This window comes from Gymnoscopelus microlampas, assembly GCF_963454915.1.
Source record: "Gymnoscopelus microlampas genome assembly, chromosome: 18".
Classification (NCBI taxonomy): domain Eukaryota; kingdom Metazoa; phylum Chordata; class Actinopteri; order Myctophiformes; family Myctophidae; genus Gymnoscopelus; species Gymnoscopelus microlampas.
Genome location: NC_139955.1, coordinates 12,890,717 through 12,911,238, shown reverse-complemented (window position 1 = coordinate 12,911,238; position 20,522 = coordinate 12,890,717). Strand labels below are relative to the sequence as shown.

General features: G+C 42.3%; 2 protein-coding genes across 3 annotated transcripts; both read right to left on the bottom strand.

The window, feature by feature from the left end:
• Positions 1 to 354: 354 nt before the first annotated feature.
• faf2 (Fas associated factor family member 2) lies at positions 355 to 17,086 on the bottom strand. Of its 2 annotated transcripts, XR_014599546.1 has the most exons (12): positions 17,001 to 17,086; positions 14,823 to 14,891; positions 14,527 to 14,661; positions 13,396 to 13,472; positions 13,164 to 13,302; positions 12,056 to 12,141; positions 11,764 to 11,855; positions 9,168 to 9,345; positions 6,404 to 6,575; positions 2,745 to 2,888; positions 1,207 to 2,003; positions 355 to 849 (listed from the first exon to the last, which is right to left on the bottom strand). XR_014599546.1 is itself a non-coding variant. In XM_084041485.1 (11 exons), exons 1-11 carry the CDS (start codon positions 17,061 to 17,063, stop codon positions 1,821 to 1,823), a joined length of 1,338 nt encoding a protein of 445 aa, XP_083897611.1. In that variant the 5' UTR covers positions 17,064 to 17,086; the 3' UTR covers positions 355 to 1,820. The 2 variants fall into 2 exon arrangements, 1 of the variants encoding a protein (XP_083897611.1); XM_084041485.1 differs by having other exon boundaries at positions 355 to 2,003.
• A 1,293-nt stretch (positions 17,087 to 18,379) lies between these two features.
• Positions 18,380 to 20,522, bottom strand: pin4 (protein (peptidylprolyl cis/trans isomerase) NIMA-interacting, 4 (parvulin)). The gene is made up of 4 exons (XM_084041574.1): positions 20,396 to 20,522; positions 20,091 to 20,161; positions 19,449 to 19,568; positions 18,380 to 18,697 (listed from the first exon to the last, which is right to left on the bottom strand). The coding sequence occupies exons 1-4, from the start codon at positions 20,430 to 20,432 to the stop codon at positions 18,539 to 18,541; spliced, it is 387 nt and encodes a 128-aa protein (XP_083897700.1). The 5' UTR covers positions 20,433 to 20,522; the 3' UTR covers positions 18,380 to 18,538.

Sequence of the window (20,522 nt, the reverse complement as noted above, 5' to 3'; positions counted from 1 at the left end):
ATGGCAGTCATACAGTCATGATATACTGTATACCGTACCTTCATTTATCAAACATTTTGTAAAAAGTCCTGTTAAAAAATAAAAACATTTAAAATCAAGCCATTGCTCATATTTCCGGACCACCCCCAGCTACCCACATCAATGCCTACATCTTAAAAATCCCATTTATCAAAAACAAGTTATTGTAAGGAATTCTAGCTTCCTTCAGCTGTCAGTCGACTGGAATTTCTCCACCAGAGATGCTTACGCTTCCAAATAAACACCTTTGAACCAAGCAAAATGTTTAGATCAATAAGGTGACGGGGTGATAATAAACCCAATTGTCAAATGCAAGTATAGTACATCCTCAATAACTCCACATTTTTAAAATGTTTAATTTATAGTTGGAAAATTACATCTTTACATGACCAGCCCATTCAGGTGTTAGACATCTATGAATAACCACAGGCACACTATGGGCAGACTCGTACTAGACTAGATAACGCCACATTGAAAAGCCGTGGCCTCTTCCCTCCTCATAATCTTTAAACTTTAGGAACTTCAGGCAGTCCGCTTCTTACATAGAAACCAACCTGCATTTGGTCATTTCATGACAATTATATAAGAGTCAACTTGATTGCATAAAAAAAAAGAACAAGTGTTAATGTGAATTTTAGGTTTGCTCTTAAATATCTAACCTATGTACAGAGCATGGCTCATTTTAAACAGGGTTCCCAAAGTTTCCTTTATGTACAAATCCACCACCCTTCGCTTCAAGTATTACACTTGCTCTCCACAGTGAAAATGGAATTCCAATCACAGCACTGTGAAAGTCAAACCCCGCTTCTTCATTCACTGTAGGGCAGGGGTCTTCAACAGGGGGTCCGGGACCCCTAGGGGGTCCTCAGAGCTACTACAGGGGGTCTGCCAAATCTTTGTGTGATATTTCTTTTTTTTACCTTAACCACTTGAACCCTAGCATCCCCTTTTCTGAGGAGAACTTTAGCCAAAAATAGTAGATCTACAAGCTCTCAACGCCTCGCGCTGCGAGGCGTTGAGAGTTTGAAGATCGGCTATTTTTGGCAAAGAGGCTATAGGTGTAAAAAAAAAAATCTCATCTGAAACAATTTTATACAATATAGAGTAGGGGGTCCCTGCTTTATCTCTCTCTCAGCTAGGGGGTCCTTGGCCTGAAAAGGTTGAAGACCCCTGCTGTAGGGAGAGCACGCATGTGTAAACTTAAGGTGAAAAGGGCATGGAATTTAGGACAAATGGAACAAACATTATAACTTTGTCTGACTTAAAACAAAAAGAAGTAGCTGGGGTATTCAGACTATTGCAAGAATCCATACATACGCATTCCATCCTGGTTCCTTCTTGGTGGATGTTCTCATCTGGTTGCCCAGCCCATGAAGTGAATATGGAATCTGCATCTGGTTTTGCTACGACTGCTTCAGCATAATTTTAGCAAGGTTTTAGTCCTTTGTCGACAAAGTTACGGGAACAGTTACGACGGACAGCTGGCTTTGAGAAAAACAAACAGCAAAGTACAGATACACATGAAGAAATGTCTTTGCTCTCACAAATGCAGAGATCGTGAGTTTGGAGAGGACTTCAAAGAAGCAACATTTATTGGATAAAATTCAAGACTTTCCAGGCTATTGGGAACCCTGTAAACAAGACCAAATCTGGACTGGATGTGGGGTTGTGGTTTAGGCTTTTGTCTCACTGATCCCTTGTGCATAATGGCCATTTAACAGGAGAGGAACACAAAAAAAAAAATAAGGATGGGTCGGTGGTAAAGAAAAGTATGCTTCTTCCGGGTGGAGGTATGTTATGTGTTAATCGTCTGTGAGGTCCTGAACAAAAAGGACCTCAGAGCGGCTCAGTCCTGCCTCTTTCAGCGTGGGGGGATTGGGCTGATCCTCAGTGGGAAGGCAGGGCAACACTCGGCGAGGGAAGTTTGTCACTATCTGGAACTTCTCTGGGGTTTCTTTCAAAGAGAAGAGAAAGTCGTGTATTACCTAAGAATGAGGAGGAGAAAACAGTGACTACGTTAATTACCGTAACCACATTAACCCTGGTGTACCAATCTTGGGTAGATTTTCAAAATCTTTCAAATTTTGTAAACATCTTTGGAAAATACCAGATCTACTCACTGCTCACAACACAAAATGTAAAGGACTCTAAAACGGCTCCTTGAACGTGAGTCTCATACGAATACAGAGTTTATTATGAGCTCAATTAACAACATCAATGTTATAATGGTTGTCATTGTCATCAATTGCCTTTGCAATTTAAACATCTTTTGTCGGCCTGGTCAGCCCTGGAAGTATAGTCATTTTCTATTTCAAAACAAAATGCCAGACGCCAGAGGGTTAAGCCAATGTTCTTGCCACACCAAGTGAAGAACCATGGATTAGATCACTGGTTCCCAAACAGTGGGATAACCAGTTTTTATGGGTCGCGAGTATATATCCCTTTTTTTGTTTCCTACATTTAAATATACATATATATATAAGTTTCAATAGTATTTCATAAATAACATTTTAAAGAATCTCAGAATTGCCATGAATAAATAAAAAAAACGTTTAAGTAGTAGTAAAAATAGCAGATCTACAAGCTCACAGCGATGCGACACGTTGTGAACTTGTAGATCTGCCATTTTCACTAGTTTGGGTCCCGGACAAACATCTAATTTATCTTTTGGGTCTTTAGCTAAATAGTGGATTAGATGATGAAGCCCTTATGCGAGTGTTCCTCACCGTCAGAGACTGTCCAAAGTGGAATCGTCTCTCCACTCGTGTGTCGTTGGGCAGCTTAAACACTATTTTGACACCTTCTGGATCATCTGCAGGAGGCTCTGGAGGAAGGCACTCCGACTTCCTCTCTTTCTCCTCGTCAAGTGTCTGAAGACATGCAAACACAAACCATGTTAGAAGTCACACTGAACAGTTTGAGGATAAGAAACAAGACAACAAAAGAGCATGGCCTCCATGTCCCATCCAGTGATGTTGCTAGGTTTTCAATGTAATGGGTCCAGGGACCTAAGGGTGGTCCCAGGGGACATTTTATGAGTCCCAGGGAAATTCAGTGAGTCCTGATAAAATGTGTCATTTTTTAAAAAAGTGCAGCGTTTAACTCGTGTTTGATCTCATATGGTTATATTCAGGTAGAAAATGTATCTGAAAGAAATATACGGAATTCCAAATATGACAACATTAATATTTGCCAGATTAAAATAGATGCAAACATATAACAGTAGCAAATTAAATACTTTGGTTGTATTTTAACATGGTGGCATTTTACCCCACTATAAACAACAATCACCATGTTTCTAATTTACAAGAAATGACGATTTCGACGACCAAGTGTTACACTAAACAATTTGACCCATAACATCAAATTAGCTCACGGCACAAGAGGCACAGACGTTTCTCTGGGTGAAACGTCTCTCAAACGTGTAACCTATAAAAGTCTGTGCAAAATGGCAGTGTCTGTGACCACGATTTTTCGAGCATCAGCTGGTCAGACACACATACCTCCCCTATGGAGTCTCTCTCTCCAAAAGCCCTTGAATATGATGAAATATGATTAAGGATTACTGTGATTATGGTAAGCTCACATTTGATATCACACACACACCATACCTGTAACTTTCAGTAGCCAAAAAATTGAAAATCGATAACTTTAATCTACTAAATTCTTAACGGAAGTTAATCGGTTATATAGATTAATTGTTAACATCCCTATTAGCTATCGATGGTTAAGTGGTGTTTGGTCCCTAAAGACAGGCGAGTTGTCTCCCACAACTTCCAAATGCTTCAACCTACCAGTCTGAACTTGGAAGCTCTGTAAAGGAGTCGAAAATACTTCCATTTGACCTCAGCAGAGCAGTCACATAAATAACTCCTACCGGAAATCAAACTATCGAAGCCTATCAACTGTAACTAGCTGCTTGGAAGAAATGGATATTCCAAAAACATATTTTTAAAATAAATAAAAAAAACATTTGTGTGAGCAATGTGTCGTGATTGGTGAAATACCCTTCCGCTCCAAAGAGCTCTGATGGCACATTTACCAGGGTGAATTACAGACTGACTGTAGCACTCCAAGATTGTGGAAGAGATATACAGTAGTCTGGTTTGAGAGACTACCATGTGTTCAGTTTGTCAGTTTGTGAATGAAGTCTCACAAATCATAGTGTGGTGTTCAGAGGCAAAGTCACCCTTTATATAAACTGGCTGCTTGTGGGCTTGTTGCGGTGATGGTCTATGGAAATGGTGATCACTATAAATACTTAAAAGTGCTTCATAAGAACATGTTGTCACCAGACTATTTCTTCTGTTTTGGATGGATATAACACGACCTGTAATTGGCCTTAATTTTGATGGTCTGTGGGCCAGATTTTGACCCTCTTTACTCTTACTCAGGGCCGCACGTCAATTAAAACAATTTGCCAATAGCAACGCAGGCAGCGCTGCTGCACTCTGCAGCTCTCACAATTTGACACAGTCAGCACTAACCTCTCTCTGAAAAGTGGTTGAGTGGCTTGGCTTCATGTGTGACATAACGGTGCACCACAATGCCTTGATTTCAATACTACAGTAGTGCTGAAAGCAGTTGATCATGGAGACCGGCCCATATTGCAGGGAAGGTGGCCTGCATTTCAAATACTCACATGTTGTGACAGTATCTTTTCCACTTGTCACGGTACGATACTCGCCAGTGAGTGAAATGCTCGACACTTGCTTCGACAAGGCATTGACGGAGTCGCCTGTTCTATTTTTGAAGTGACGGTGCTGGAAATGAAAGCTAGTTGATAAACGCCACCATGTGAGAGAGAGAGACTACTGATTTCACAGCCGTTTGTTTTGACATGCTGCAATGATGACGGATGACTCATGTGTTTACAGTACAAGCGGACTGGCGCTCGTGAAGAGTTATATCAGAATGAAGAGAGCTAGATGCGTCACAGGAACGTTTAATACTTTTTAATTTGCCAGTCAGTCCAGCAGCACAAACACCATACATTTCAGGATAAGTGTGTGCTGATAAACTGAACAGACTTTGAAGCCCAGATATACAATTTGATCTAATTGAACAATTCAGTGTGCATAGGCTTGTCACTTGACACGCAAACATGACTATGTGCAGCACCAGCTCATAAAATACATGGAAAATACAAATCTACGTGAATATTTCTCGCAATAACAACAATAATAATAAAAGACAAAGATAGATTCCTAATAATGGTCTGGACACTGACTTCCTTCATAAGACTCTGTATAGTGCTCAGTAAGACCGAGTTGGACATCCCTGCACTAGGATATTTACAGCAGCAAGCATGGATTTTGTAAGAGTTATTCTTATTAGCTGTGTGGTGAAGTGTCTCTGAGTGAGACACTTAAGCCCTAACTGCCGTTTTAACCCATTAAGACCTGAGGCCAATTCTACAAATGCCATCTAAAATCAGTAGTTCTCACACTTTCAAGATTTCGTGCGCGACACGAAGTGACGCGCTGTGAGCTTGTATATCTGCTATTTTTGAATTGCCAACGCAAAAATCAAAAATGACAAATGCTTTCGCGGTTATAATTGGTTAATAATGGCAGGCACCGGCCAGCCACTGCTCCTAATAGTTAGGTGGTTAAACGCGGATAATTGATTCTACGCATTGTGCAAATATAATATATAGCAAATACCCCAACTACAAGCAAAGGAACACAATTATTATTATAATGTAACCTATGACTTGAAATCCAAAGCCTAAAACACCAACTACAAAATTCAATTGACAATGGTGAATATGTTAATTCAGTGATAATTGTCTGGTAATACACAAGGTTATAAGAATGAAGCAGTGTAATCAGCTCTTTTCTCATATCATGTCTTCTTCAGGCGAGTTGTCTACTTTGTTCATTTTACACCTCGGGTGATTGTAGGAACTTGACTGCCGCTGATTTACATGTCAGCTGACTGACAGATTCACTGAACAAATTATGGTTTCGCCATATGAGAGATGTACACTCATTGATAGGCCGTTCGTGGTCTTTTGAGCACGGTGCTCTTAATTTAGAATCACAACATCACAATAAACCACCCAAGACTTTACACATTACAACAAGTCAACTTAAATACAAAGTAAATGTGCCCACCCCTCAGGATTTACACCCTATTTTAGTTTTTTCTACAAAACCACACTGCTAATTAAAAACAATATCTCAGACACACCTCTAGTTTTATAACTCAAGTCTGTGTTTTTCAAGACATTATGAAAAAGAAAAAAGATGAATGCTCAAATCGCAAAAGCTACATTTTAGCAAAATAATCTAAACAAGGCTTTGTTTTGTCAACGACATGTAGCTCTACATCATCACAGCTGGCTCATTACGTGCGCGCGTGTAGATGGTTAATGTCTCACCCTTAGTCTCCTCTCCTCAGCCAAGGCGCTCTGTCGCACCTTCTCCTCCTCCTGCATCCTCTGCTCCTCCTCCTCCCTCTTCTTTCGGTCCTTCTCCTGGTCGGCGCGTAGAGACATCAGGTACGCCTCGTCCTGCTGCTGCCTCAACACCTGCGTCTGGTTCCTCTCCTCACTGCAACAAACCTCAGCATCAACCTCAGCCACTACTTTCACTCCAGCCAAAGTGGATACGCTGGCCTTGTGTATTTGTCTTGTAGATCTGCTATTTTAGGAACTTTGGGAGATTTTCGCCCAATAATGACATGCCCAAAATAGTGACGGCAGGTTTGAAGTGGTTAAGAATGTCCATACGGCATCTCACTACATGTCATTTGTCTATTCACAACTTCAGCCACATAAGTATAAAAGCGAGAACCATTTTTGTTCTACCTTTATACAATTTGATTGTGGAAAAGCAGAGCCAAAATTGTTGCTTACACTGCAAAGTCACATTTGATCTTGAAGGGGGAGCATTAAGGGTCCATTTGGTCCCATTTGTATGCTTTCAGAGTTACAGACCCGTACAGGTCCAACTGGACCCCTGGTGGTCCCCGGACCTGATGTTGACCAGTGTACCGTATTTGGCTGAATAAAATGACCTGATTGACCACTGTCCAATTGGAGCGTGAGTTGGAGGGGTGACGTCATCGAACTGCAGTGACGTCAGCTAGCAAATGCTTATTAGACATTGAAGACAGAGCATAGCGTCAGAGACTTGAGAGAAGGACATAGATAGATATAGAGAAGAGATTTCACTGATGCAAGTACCGGGTGCAAGAAATGAAAGTGACTTGCCCGTCGGGCAAGAGGAGACGAGAGGAGACGGGAGGAGACGGGCGTTCCTCATCGTGCGTGGCGCTCCCGTTCCTCATCGCGCTACTCATCCTTGGTACCACTAAGTTCCGTAGCTCTGCCGAGGGTTCTAACAAGAATACCGACGCCAAGCACCTTCTGGTTTCTAATGAGACCATCATCCCGCTCACAGGCACCCAACACCTTCTGGTTTCTGCCTTCGTGGACCGCAGGGTGGAAGGCTGGGACGTACGCATCATCGGCATATTCAGGGTGGACGCCATCGCTCCCCTTCACTGCGTCTTCAGTCGTGGCGACAACTTGTGCGTCCACGGCAGAACCCCGGCTTCCCTCGTACACCACGTAGACACAGGTTTCCCCTTTGAGACCAGGTTTTCAATGTGTCAGATGAGCACGGGGTGCGAGGAGGACGCGACCCACGTCACCCTTTCGACCCATCCGGACGGCGTAGAAGCACACCGGCAGATCTTTCTGCCAATACGTAACTTGGAGAAAATGGCGACGATGACGAAGGAGTTTGACTTGACAGTCTGCATGCCCGCCGTGTACGACGACTACAACAACGTGTTTCAGTTTGCACAGGCGCTGGAAATGTACCGAATGCTTGGCGTGGGCAGGGTGGTGATCTACGATGCGAGCCATGGTCCGGATCTCGACCGCTTGCTGCGCAGCTACGTCCAGGAGGGTTTTGTGGAGTTCGTACCATGGCCTATCGACAAGCACCTCGTGCCGTCTCGGGGAGATAAATATCGAAAGTTCAGAGTAGCAGGAGACTTGCACTACTATGGCCAGCTGGCCACGCTCAACGACTGCATGTACAGATATATGGAGCGCTCTCACTACATGGCTGTGATTGACATTGATGAGATCCTCGTGCCGCGCCGTCACCACAACCTGCCGATCCTGAACCTGATTTTTTTTTTTTTTTCAAAGTAAAAAAAATGCTTAGGAAGCGAGATACATCCTTTTTCAGTTCTAAGTTAAACAAGATATCATTATCTTCAGATAATGATATCTTATCTTGCACCATAGCGTTAAAATACGTGAATGGCACTCAATGAGTTAAAGGTTTACCCAACATTGACCCAGTAATTCCGGCAAGGTTCTATAACATTTTAATGACAGATAGGCGAAAATGCAAACGTGCAAAATCTAAAAAAGAACACAATTTACAGGGAAATTGTTATCGTTCATATACGACATGTGGCTGAAGTCATGAATAAACAATGACATGTACTGAACATCGGTATGGTCCTTTATGCTTCAAACAGCACTGTCGTACATTTTTGCTTCAAGAGCACAGAACACCAGTGTACCTGTGCCAGTCAGTGAGAGCCATAGAACTGACCCACTTACTCTGCTCTAAGTAGTGGACTGCAAAGCAAGGATTAAATCTGCAAATAAAAACATTTATCGTGTATCTCAGGGACCACATGGGAACGGTGTGGCTCCAATGTGGATCAAGGGCTGCATGTGGCCAGCCTGTGACGTCAGTCATCTATGATATATGACTATAAAATCGAAATATTTGAAAAAGAATGTGAAAAAATAAAGTAACAAAAACGTTAGCCTGCTAGCAGCGTTTGACATTTGTCCAGCAGTTTGCGAGATTAGCTCCGGAAACACATACACACAGACAGACCGGCCCTCTTATAGACGGCTAGACTCCTGCAGAGCTATGCTGTAAAACCCTTCAAACTAACAACAATCACTAAAAGTCTGAGTTTCAACACCAGCCTAAGTGATGTAGCCTCCACCAGCCCCTCATCGGATCAGAACCCCTTTACTGTAAAGTATGATGTTCCTTTCTTTGGCATTTGCTGCTGAGACAACCTGACGAAAAACACTGAACTACTGACCAAACGAATCCTCAGACGCCACAACTGGTGCGAGTGTTATGAAATGTCCTTACCGTTCCAGACGCTCTGACATCAGGTATGTTTGGTTGGCCTCCATGATGAAGGTGAGCTGGTTGATGAGGTCCTCTGGCTGAATGAGGCCTTCCAGCCTGCCCACCACTGTCATCTTACGGTCCTTCAGCATGATCATGGCAAGGAACGGGTAGGTGTTCTCCCGCAGAGCCTGGGACACTAGGACAGACAAGCACAGCATCCGTTAAGTCCTACACTCTCCTCAGTGAATGGGAGAGTCCATTAAAAAGGTCTGAAGTGCCAGTTCTTACCCTGAATCCTATCGTTCTATTGTGAGGACATAGATGTGAAAAAAAACTGACATTCCCACAATCAACACTCCCAATGCGTTTGCCTGCTTAAGCCTAGTTTATACTGTATACTATACATTAACTAGAACCAGGAGACCTGGTACTGCCAGACCCCTAGTGGTTGAAATCTGAATGGCCGGGCTTCGCATGACGAAAGGGGGACAGACTTTTTTTGGCTGGGGCCGGGGGACAAAGTGACATACTGTACCATGTATGGAGAAAACAGATACAAAGCCTCATGTAAGCCCGACCCCTTGGGTCTGGCAACAAAAATGCATTTTCTCTCCTGTCGCACTACATGCTGTTAGTTGTTAGTTATACCAACCACTTAAGCCTCATTTCAAAAACATTCTATTTTTGAAAATGTGCTAAATTAATTAAGCATCATTTTCGCCATAATATGGCATGCCCAAAATAGGGACCCCCAGGGTTAATGTGGTTAAAGAAACTGTTTGATAGGTTCATGATGTGCATGATGGGTTGCATATTACTCACAATACGATTCATACACACACACACACACACACTGCCTTTAGCTTAAGGGGACTAAAGCGAAAGCTAGCCAAGTTCCCACAAGATACAGTGCAAGAGGGAATGAGGCTAGCTTACACTATGTGTAAACTGTTCTGGCAGAGGTGCATGTTGTTTCGTAAGTGACGAGGTGGGCAAACAACGCTTATTATTAAACTACACCCTGTCTGTTTAGCCATTGCCTGGTCCAGACAACAGACAACACAGGCAGTGATGTGACCCCTAAAGTACAGAGGGGAACTAACTCACATGGAAGTATATACAAGAGGGTGAACAATCTGAATATTCTTAAATACTAGCCCAAGCTATCCATCACAATCTCTTTCTTTTTGAAAAGTAAATGATTTAAGACCATAGAAATTGGTATTTCAGACTTCCTAATACTTTTTTTGATAACCTATGGAAACCCTGCCTGCAGTCTATACTTGCACTTAAAAACATTTATTAGACTATAAATGTTGTATTTACCTGAGTTTTAATAGCACGTTTAGACCGTGTGCAGTAGTCTACTGCTCAGTAAAACCTAGATGCTACAGTGGGTACGGAAAGTATTCAGACCCCCTTACATTTTTCACTATGTCATATTGCAGCCATTTGCTAAAATCATTTAAGTTAATTTTTTTTTCTCATTCATGTACACACAGCACCCCCATACTGAAATATCACATAGCCATAAGTATTCAGACCCTTTGCTGTGACACTCGTATATTTAACTGAGATGCTGTCCATTTCTTCTGATCATCCTTGAGATGGTTCTACACCTTCATTGGAATCCAGCTATGTTTAATTATATTGATTGGACTTGTTTGGGAAAGGCACACAACTGTCTATATAAGACCGTACAGCTCACAGTGCATGTGAGAGCAAATGAGAATCATGAGATCGAAGGAACTGCCCAAAGAGCTCAGAGACAGAATTGTGGCAAGGCACAGATCTGGCCACGGTTACAAAATAATTTCCGCTGCACTTAAGGTTCCTAAGAGCACAGTGGCCTCCATAATCCTTAAATGGAAGACGTTTGGGACAACCAGGACTCTTCCTAGAACTGGCCGTCCGGCCAAACTGAGCAATCGGGGGAGAAGAGCCTTGGTGAGAGCCGTAAAGAAGAACCCAAAGATCACTGTGGCTGAGCTCCAGTGATGCAGTGGGGAGATGGGAGAAAGTTCTAGAAAGTCAACCATCACTGCAGCCCTCCACCAGTCGGGGCTTTATGGCAGAGTGGCCCGACGGAAGCCTCTCCTCAATGCAAGACACATGAAAGCCCGCATAGAGTTTGCCAAAAAACACATGAAGGACTCCCAGAGTATGAGAAATAAGATTCTCTGGTCTGATGAGACCAATATATAACTTTTTGGCCTTAATTCTAAGCGGGCTTTCATGTGTCTTGCATTGAGGAGAGGCTTCCGTCGGGCCACTCTGCCGTAAAGCTGGATTCCAATGAAGGTGTAGAACCATCTCAAGGATGATCAGAAGAAATGGACAGCATCTCAGTTAACAGCAAAGGGTCTGAATACTTATGGCTATGTGATGTTTCAGTTTTTCTTTTTTAATAAATCTGCAAACATTTCTACAATTCTGTGTTTTTTTGTCAATATGGGGTGCTGTGTGTACATGAATGAGGGAAAAAAATGAACTTAAATGATTTTAGCAAATGGCTGCAATATGACAAATAATGAAAAATGTAAGGGGGTCTGAATACTTTCCGTACCCACTGTATGAAGCAGAAGATCTGGTGTACAGTAGTAAATATCCCTACCTCTGTACCCCTCTGGCCTGCTGGTGGAGCACGCCCAAAAGAGCATCCGCGTGTTGAGAAAGGTTATGACTTCTTCTGTACATAATGTGGAGCTAGAGTAAACATACAACAACAATAAAATAAACCGTTAAAAACATTGTCAATATGCATTTAGAATGAATGCTGGAGCTTATGTGCTTCCTTTAGTTTATTCTGGCACTTCAACAACAACAGCTAGTAGCTACTGTTATGTTATGTAGCAACATTCAGTGATGGGTACAAATAACAGACATAGATCTTTCATAAAACGTACCGGCAGAACTCATCCGTGTCTTGGTGATCCTCCCCATGAAGGTAAACTAATAGGTAGCGGAGCTCCCGTTTGGCATCATTCAGCGCCTACATTCGGCAGGAATAGGCAAAAGCAATGAAGAACAAAAGCTTCCATTTGAGAATCTAAAGGTCTTTTCACACAGAGAGTGATAGAGGCACCTAGTAATTCATTTTAAATGAGAGGCGAGCGGGCAGGTAGGCATGGGTAATCCCACTTAATTTACACTTGCTTACCGACAAGAACCGATCTTTCAGTTTAATTGTGCTCAAACTCTCATGTACAGTAAAGAGCGTTGGGTCTAGGATCCATAGTATGTACATTTAAATAAAATGTACATACAGTATACACAGTAGCTGAGTAATATTGACCAAATTAAATATCACAACTTTTGAATATCTTGATAGCAATAATGTGCCGACATTTATGTGCATTCTGACAATATTTACACACAAGATTTTGAGAAATGTAGATGTAATGACCAAACAGGTAGAGGCATTCGACATTCATTTCACTCAGCTAGAACCTAATGAGTTAAGAGAATTAATTCTATTCTATCATCTTACTTTAATGTGGTCTTTAAGTTATATCACAATCTTACGATAACCAGAAACAGATAATATCTAGTCTTATCACACTATATATCTGGTCTTATCACACTCAGGCAGCAATGCCAAAGGAGCCACTGGTGGCTTTTCAGAGCTTACAAGGACTTAACGCTGAATTCACACCAGCAGTGGAATTCTGCTACCGCCTTATGAGAAAGCAGAGCGGTTCCATGCATTGTCTGAGGCAAAGAGTGACTGCCGCTTTCACCGCTGCGGCAGGAGGTGGAGCCATCAAAATGTGGTTCAGCATAGTTGAGAAATGTTTGACTATCCCGTTGCCGGTCTGCGACGCAGCAACTAACCAGAAGCACTCTGTGGTCTTAGGCTTACACACAAAGGAGATGTGGGTGTCTAAGACATTTTGTACACAGTTATTTAGTGGAAAACTGCTTTGTGGAAAGCAATTCAGCGCTGATTTCACTGGAAAACAATTACATCTAATTTCATATGGAGGAGTTGTAGTGTGAAGGTTGCAGACTCACCTGGCTATATGTTCCCTGGTAAAATACTGGGTGTGACCGACCATACTTCTCCTCAAAGCTATGAATAAAGGACACAACGTCCCCAACGGGGTCTGTGACACGACCACGAGGATCTGGTCTGACGAACCGCAGGGCGAACCTTGTAGGGGGAGACGAACGCAAATTAATAACCCTCATGTATTGGAAAACTCAAATGTGAGGTTATGAGAGTGACTGGAAGTGATTCTCTAACCTGAATATGTCCAGAAGTGTGTAATATGTAAATCTGAAAGGTAGCATTATCAAGTAGTAACTCCATCCTAGTAATCCCTGTAAAAAAAAAAAGAAAGTAAAAAAAAAACATGTGGTAAACAGATCTATGGTACACTGAAAATTTTAAAAAGAAAAAATAAATCAAGATCAGCTCGCCTGTCACATGAAGAACACGGGTCACTAGAACTTTATAGTAAATTTGAATAGGCCTTTTGGCATGCTTTAGCAAAAACATCCTCATTTGGTGTAATTTTATTTTTGATTGCAACCATGCACTGTGCATTCAATGTCCTCCATCACATGTACAGACAAATTGGCAGCATCACACGTGCAGAGCACTGTTGTGTGATTCTCCGCATCTTGCACACCAATGTAGTGCTACTGGGCCCACATTACTGTACTGTCTGAGCCAAAGGACTACATGCTCTACATGCTTTTATGTTTTTTATTATATTACTGTAGTGATTAGTCAATATGATAGATAGATATATAGGAAGAAGACTTCAGCTGCACCCAGCTGAGTGTTTCTTACTGGGAGTGTGGTTAAGGGTTAAATATTTGCTCAGGGCCACCGCGACACATTGCTGGGGCCGGGAATCGAACCCATTCAGCAATGGCCGCCCCTAATGTTGCTGAAACTGAGCATGGGGATGGGCAATTGGCCATTAAATGTAAATGACATTATGTCCCCAGATTTTCATAAGGTGAGAAGTGAACATAATATTTATTACATATTAATAGCTAGAAAAGATAGTGTTGAACTGCATCGCAAATGAATCTTTGGGCCCAAGCTTTCTGATAACCCCAATATTTTCCCCTCCAATTCCCATAGAAAGTTTCAAACTTTGAATATTCCCAAAATGTTTGGAACCTTAAATCACCCATCATAATGTCACGACAGTCTTTAAGTAATAACACAATTCAGAACAGGACATAAAATCACATGATTTTTGGTCAACATAAACTTTAGTTTTCCAACTTCATATGGCCACACAATACTGTAAAGACGAATAAAGTAGCTTGTATCATCATGGGCTTTAGTGATCCTTCCACATGACATTGCAGATAAGAGTTTGGTTCTGATGCATGCACCAGGACTTCTGCAACCTACCCTGGGTTGTGGCCTTGAGACGATGTAACTATACACTCTATGGTCTGCAGTGTTGACCTGTAATGGCCTGGCGGGTGGCGGATTAAACACACTAGGGACTCCTTCCTGCTCATTGAGTCTGTCTTGTACTGCAGCCTGAAACACAAAACACACACACGATCACATCCAAAACTAAACCAGAATTTAAACCAGATGAAAATGCTAAAAATGCGACACCCTCTGCATTCCTCCCATGTGAATGCAGCAGCATGTTTTGAACAAAGTAGGCTATATTGGTCTGTCATTTCAGAACGTACCTCTATGTTCCAATTGTGTTGTTCTAATGTACGACGACATTGGTCCATGGACTCCAAACCCGTCAGGTCCTGTAGAGAATCAAAATCATTTTAAGCTGTATGCGAAATTCCTTAATTATCAAAATGCAATCAATTTCCAGTAAATGCTTGAATATAATTAAGCCTGATTTCTGTCAGCCTAATTATCTGCTCATGGAATTACTGTGTCCAGGTCAGTGGCGTCCCCAGGAAACATTTAGGGCAGGCGAGATTTTTTTTTGCACCACCCCCCACCCCCCTCTATTACCCCCAAAAAAGAAATTTAAACGAAATAGGCGATCGAAAACCGGCGCAAGTGGCCGTTTTCAATATGTGGCCATATTTGGCCATTATCTCTGGTATGGAAGGTCCAATCTGCTCAGTTCAAAGCTTGTTGGATGCGTGACTTTGAGGACATTAAGCACACAATGACACATTTTCGGGGTTATTTGGGTTTTCTAGGGGAGGCAAGATCTTAGTTGGGCAAGCGACCACCTGTCCTCTACAGTGGGTACGCCACTGGTCCAGGTATCAAAAGGAATATCCAGAATATTAACCAAGTTCGGTTGTCATGTAGCCTAAATATAAACGTGTACACTACACTACAGGTGAGATTACTGTATATACACACACGCGTACTTCATTAATAGTTAACATCAACTATAACATTTAGAAGACGTCATCATAACCCTAACCAAAAAGGGTTAGGTTGTGAGTTTAGTTGGTTAGCTAAAAAACAATCTAGGAATCAGATGAAAAGGGGTATTAAGGTTTTTCATCAAGGAAAAAACGGGGGCTTCTGTTCTGTGTACCATACGATATATTATAACTATGGTCCCAGCATGTATCATCTACCTGTAGTGGACATAGACTAGGGCCAGCCTTATGTTCCCTGGGGTTAGGGTAGGTGTAGAGGTTAGGGGTTAGGGTAGGGGTATAGGTTGGGGTAGGGGGTAGAGGTTAGGGGTTAGACTCTAACCCCTCTAACCGTTAGAGGTTGGGATAGGGCAGTGGTTTTCAACCTTTTTTTGCATCAAGGACCCCCAAATTGACACATATTAGCCCAGGGACCCCCATTTGAAAAGATATGCCATTTTTGATTCCTTGGGGGTCCTAATCTACACAGCAGTAACATAATCAGTGTTCATGTAACTCTGAGTGTACAAATGTTCCATTTGTACACTCTCAGAGTTACAGACACACAAGGTTCAATTCGGTTCCTAACTATTAATTTGTCTGGGGACACCCTGGAACCCCCTCAAGGACCACTGGTGGTCCCCGGACCACTGGTTGAAAAACACTGGGATAGGGGATTAGGGTAGGGGTAGAGATTGGGGTAGGGGTAGAGATTGGGGTACAGGTTGGGGTAGAGGGTTGGGGTAGGTGGTTAGGGTTGGGTTGAGGCAACATCGAGACCCCACCCCACCCCACCTCACCCTACCCTAGCAAGTCCGAAGAACAAGAAAACATAATGCAAGTTGATGACACAAGTGTTCAAGCTGTCATATGATGCAACATCTGGTTTTACAGGACAATGGTTGTGTTGTATCCGATTCTGACCAACTCGAGCTGTCTTGACAGTTGGTTCCCATGCTAACGCTAACCTAGCAGGCTAAATGAAAGCTAAAAAAAAAATCACAAGTGAAATAAACCCCTCCACGTCGGGCCACCTCGTCAAAGCAGTCAACTTAGTGAACTGTTAGTTAGACCACAGCTTCCCCCTGCGGGTCAGACACAACCAGGCTATATTATTATTGTTGTTGCCCATCACGGGGGTCCATGCTAACATTTTAGCTGGCTTAGCTAACGCTAGCTGTGACGGGTATAAAAGCCCGACTTATATATGGCCGCGCGCCGTGTCGCGCAGCAACAAAAAAAATAACGCAGATCTACAAGCTGACGACGCGTCGCAGCATGACGTGTCGTGAGCTTGTAGATCGGCTGTTGTCGGTGCGCGACACCGGCCGCAGTGTAAGTATAAATACCCCTGTAACGTCGGGGGGAGCTGAAGTTGACTGTGCAAAAAAAAAAAAGAAGCCCGTCAACAGACTTTAACTTGGGTTATAATTATCCAAAGGGTTCTGCAGCCGAGCTGCTCTGTGGACACTCTGGTGGAGTAAACACGGTGATGTGTCGGCGGTGAACGGAGGCTGTTCTGACCTGGAATTGGAGGAGTTTCTCGGTCTGCGCCTGGGATAATTCTTGCTCCTCTGGCGCCGCCATCTTACCTCCTCCTCGCCAGTCGCTTAGCGAGCAGGACCAACGGAAACTTTACGAGAGTCCTGATCCCATTGCCCAGAGGGGCGGTTAGTGCTGTGATTGGCTGTTAGCGGGTTGTCAGGCAACGTACGTGTGTGTGCGTGTGTCACATAAACACAGTAGGCCTACTGTAGTCTGTTTTTTGTTTACTCATCTAAATCTGTCACAGTGGTGTAAAGTAACCAAATACATTTACTCAAGGTATTTTCATTTACTTTACTTGAATATTTCCAATTGTCAAATTTGCTTTTACTCCACTTAATCTCAGAGGCAAATATTATATTTTTACTCCAATACAATTATTTAAAGGGGAGGAGCTTGCATGTTCTCCCCGTGTCTCCTAGGGTAGTTAATACCCTCACAAAAACATGTAGTTATCCTGGTCACTATACTGCCTCCTCCTGGTCAGCCGGGGCGCCTGATGGAGGGGAAAGGAACTGGTTGGAATAACGTGTTCCTTCCACGCGCTACGTCCAAACAGGGAAACTCCCCCCTGTCAGGTGACAAGAAGGTCAGTTGCCTCTCACGCATTGAAGGAGGCATGAGCTCGGCCCTGGCCTCCCTAGGCTGGTGGGGGGAGTGTAGTGCCCAGGATCACTTAGCAAATTGGGTGTAAAAAGGGTTACAAAATCGTGGAATAAAAAAATAAAAATAAAGGGGAGGAGCCAAACCGAGTTCTTGTTTTAGGTGGTGCCCCAGAGGCAAATATATATATTTTTATCATTTGTTTAATCGAATAGGGTCCCAGATTGGTTTTAGACAATATGTCAATCTTAGAAAGGTAATTGTTTAGGATAATTTATTCAAACTAAAGTTGTCTGGAGAACTAGCCAATCACACTGCAACATACCGTCTCTCCGGGCCATGGGATGTAGAACACTAGATAGTTTGTAATGCATACACTGCCACCTATCGTTGGGGATGTGTTAAAATGTTTAGTGTACAACTTTTTTGGTACTACTACTACTACTACTACTAAGTTCTTATTTTTATTGCATTCATTTTTTTGATTTTTTTTTTATCCCCCACAGAAAAATGTAAATCATCTGGGGGAAACTTTTACATAACATGTAATAATTTGTAGTGTAATAAGAGGTTAAGAACCCCCCAGGGATGAAGTCAGGGAGCCATAGCCAGAATTAGCTATGGTTTCCTGACTTCACCCCACACACACACACACACACACACACACACACAGAGCTCATCTGAGGTAATATACGATAAATAATGTGTCCGTTTAATAATGTTATGTGGTTAAAAAATAGACACATCTGACAATATTTCGCAGTTTACCATTTAATGATCTTACCCTGTGAACTGATCATGAGAAATATAAAAATATGAAGCAGATACAGTAAGTAAACAATGCAATTACACAAATCAATGTGCTAAAAAAAAAACTTCTGTAATTATGTCCACAAAAGTAGAGGCTTCCCAGTTCACTTCTTGCCTTCTACCAGAATAATATGATAGCCATGTTTGGTCTTGACGGGGGGGTCCGTGTACACAGGTTTATCCATAGTGCTGACAGGCAAGGCAAATGCTGCATCCTGGAAGGGCCCCACCATGGAACCTCGTGTCATCCAGCCCAGATCACCCTGTCACAAGCAAACCAAATCAGCCATTCACACAAATCACTGTTTTGCTGTTTTTAACCACTTATATACTTTTGTTGGTATATGACGACTAGCGAAAATAGCCGATCTACAAGCTCGCAAGCGTTATGAGTTGCAGATCAGCTATTTTCACTATTTTTGAAAGGTTTGACTTTTTTCCTTCTTTTTAATTGTTTGACTTTTTATTGTGAGCACAGATGACCATTATCTATGACAGCATACAGTGACAATTGGTTGCATTTTGATGCAGTAACTGTGTTGGTTAATTGTGCCATCTAGTGGAGACATTTTAAAAGCCATATCAAGTACAAGACTGTTTTGCTCTGCTGTCAGTCTAAAAACAGCTGAAACAACACAACAGGTCACACAATCAGGATTTAAGGGAGGAAAAGCAGTTTTTAACTTGATTAGATAGAGAGGAAACCATGGACAGAGAAAGGGGAGACGTGCAAGACATGACAGGAGTTGGATTCGAACTTTAAGGGGAAAAAAAAAGAGTACGGGTGCCCTTGAGCAAAGACCTAAAGACTTCATCCTGAACCTGCCAGCAGAAGACATTCGTAGAGCCATGATGTTGCTGTATTTCTCTCATCACGTCATCACAATCAAACTTCATGCTCATCTCCAATGATAGCATAGCCAAACAAGGCTAGTAGCAGCTAATGCTGATAGTAAATTAAGTTTAAACTGCTCTTAAAGTAAAATAAAACCAAGGAAAACGCATTGTTCTTACTCCTTGTCTGGCTTTGTCTTCACTGAATTGTGTTGCTACTTCGCTGAAACGAACCCCAGCCTTCAGCTTCTCCATCGCCTCCATGCACTTGCCATGTTTCTCACAGAGGATATGCCGCACCTTGAGGGAGGGGAGGGGAGCACACAGATATGAGGTCAATACAGTATGTAGGCTTCTTTGGACTTTAATATGATGTAGAACAACTGCATGCCATCACTCTTGTTATACATTTGAAAGATCCAAAAGCACTTGTGTTTTTTACACCAAATACCACCTCTTTCCCTGACATAGAAACCAATATTTTGCCAGTTGACCCAATGTTGTAGAGACAAGTTACTTAAAGTACCAATCTTTCTTTCAATGGAAAACACACAGATATAGATCTTCTCCAGAAATGTAATTACATCAATGCTAGCATACATGATAACTGGATGGACATTTTGGTATAAAATCCCAACCCTAAAATGAAATCCATTGATGGCAAGTGAGTAGCCACATCTCGTGGTATGAGGTCGTCATCATCATCATACCTGAATCTGATCTTCTTATATACAAGTATTGAGTTGGTTTCCCAATAAGCAGTAACAATAAGAAGAGAGTGTATAAGTTTAAGTCATTATTCCAGGGCCCAGTATTTCTTACCTTCACAGCTGTGCCTCCTTTTGGTGCCTTTTCTTTTTTGTCTGCGTCTCCTCCTCCTGATGCAGCTGCACCTGTACAATAACAAACAAGTGAACACTAACACACATGTGTTGAATTATGTTTCTATAACGTGTCACGCAGCACGCTGTATTATAACTGTATATGACAACATGTGAGGTTAGGTAGCAGCATCATGCTAACGTTAGCTAGCTTTTAGAACTGCAGATTAAGAGCAGCTTGCTAAATAAGTAAATGCTAATAATTGATCATAGCCCAGCTAGAATCGGGGTTGACATCAGACTAACCTTTACCACCTTTGCCACCCTTCCCCTTTGGAGGCATTGTTATAATAATCAATGAATGTGTCCCGAAATTCAAGCAGCAACACTGGAAACAGTACAGCCAGAGGTGTCCATTCTGGATTGTGAAAGA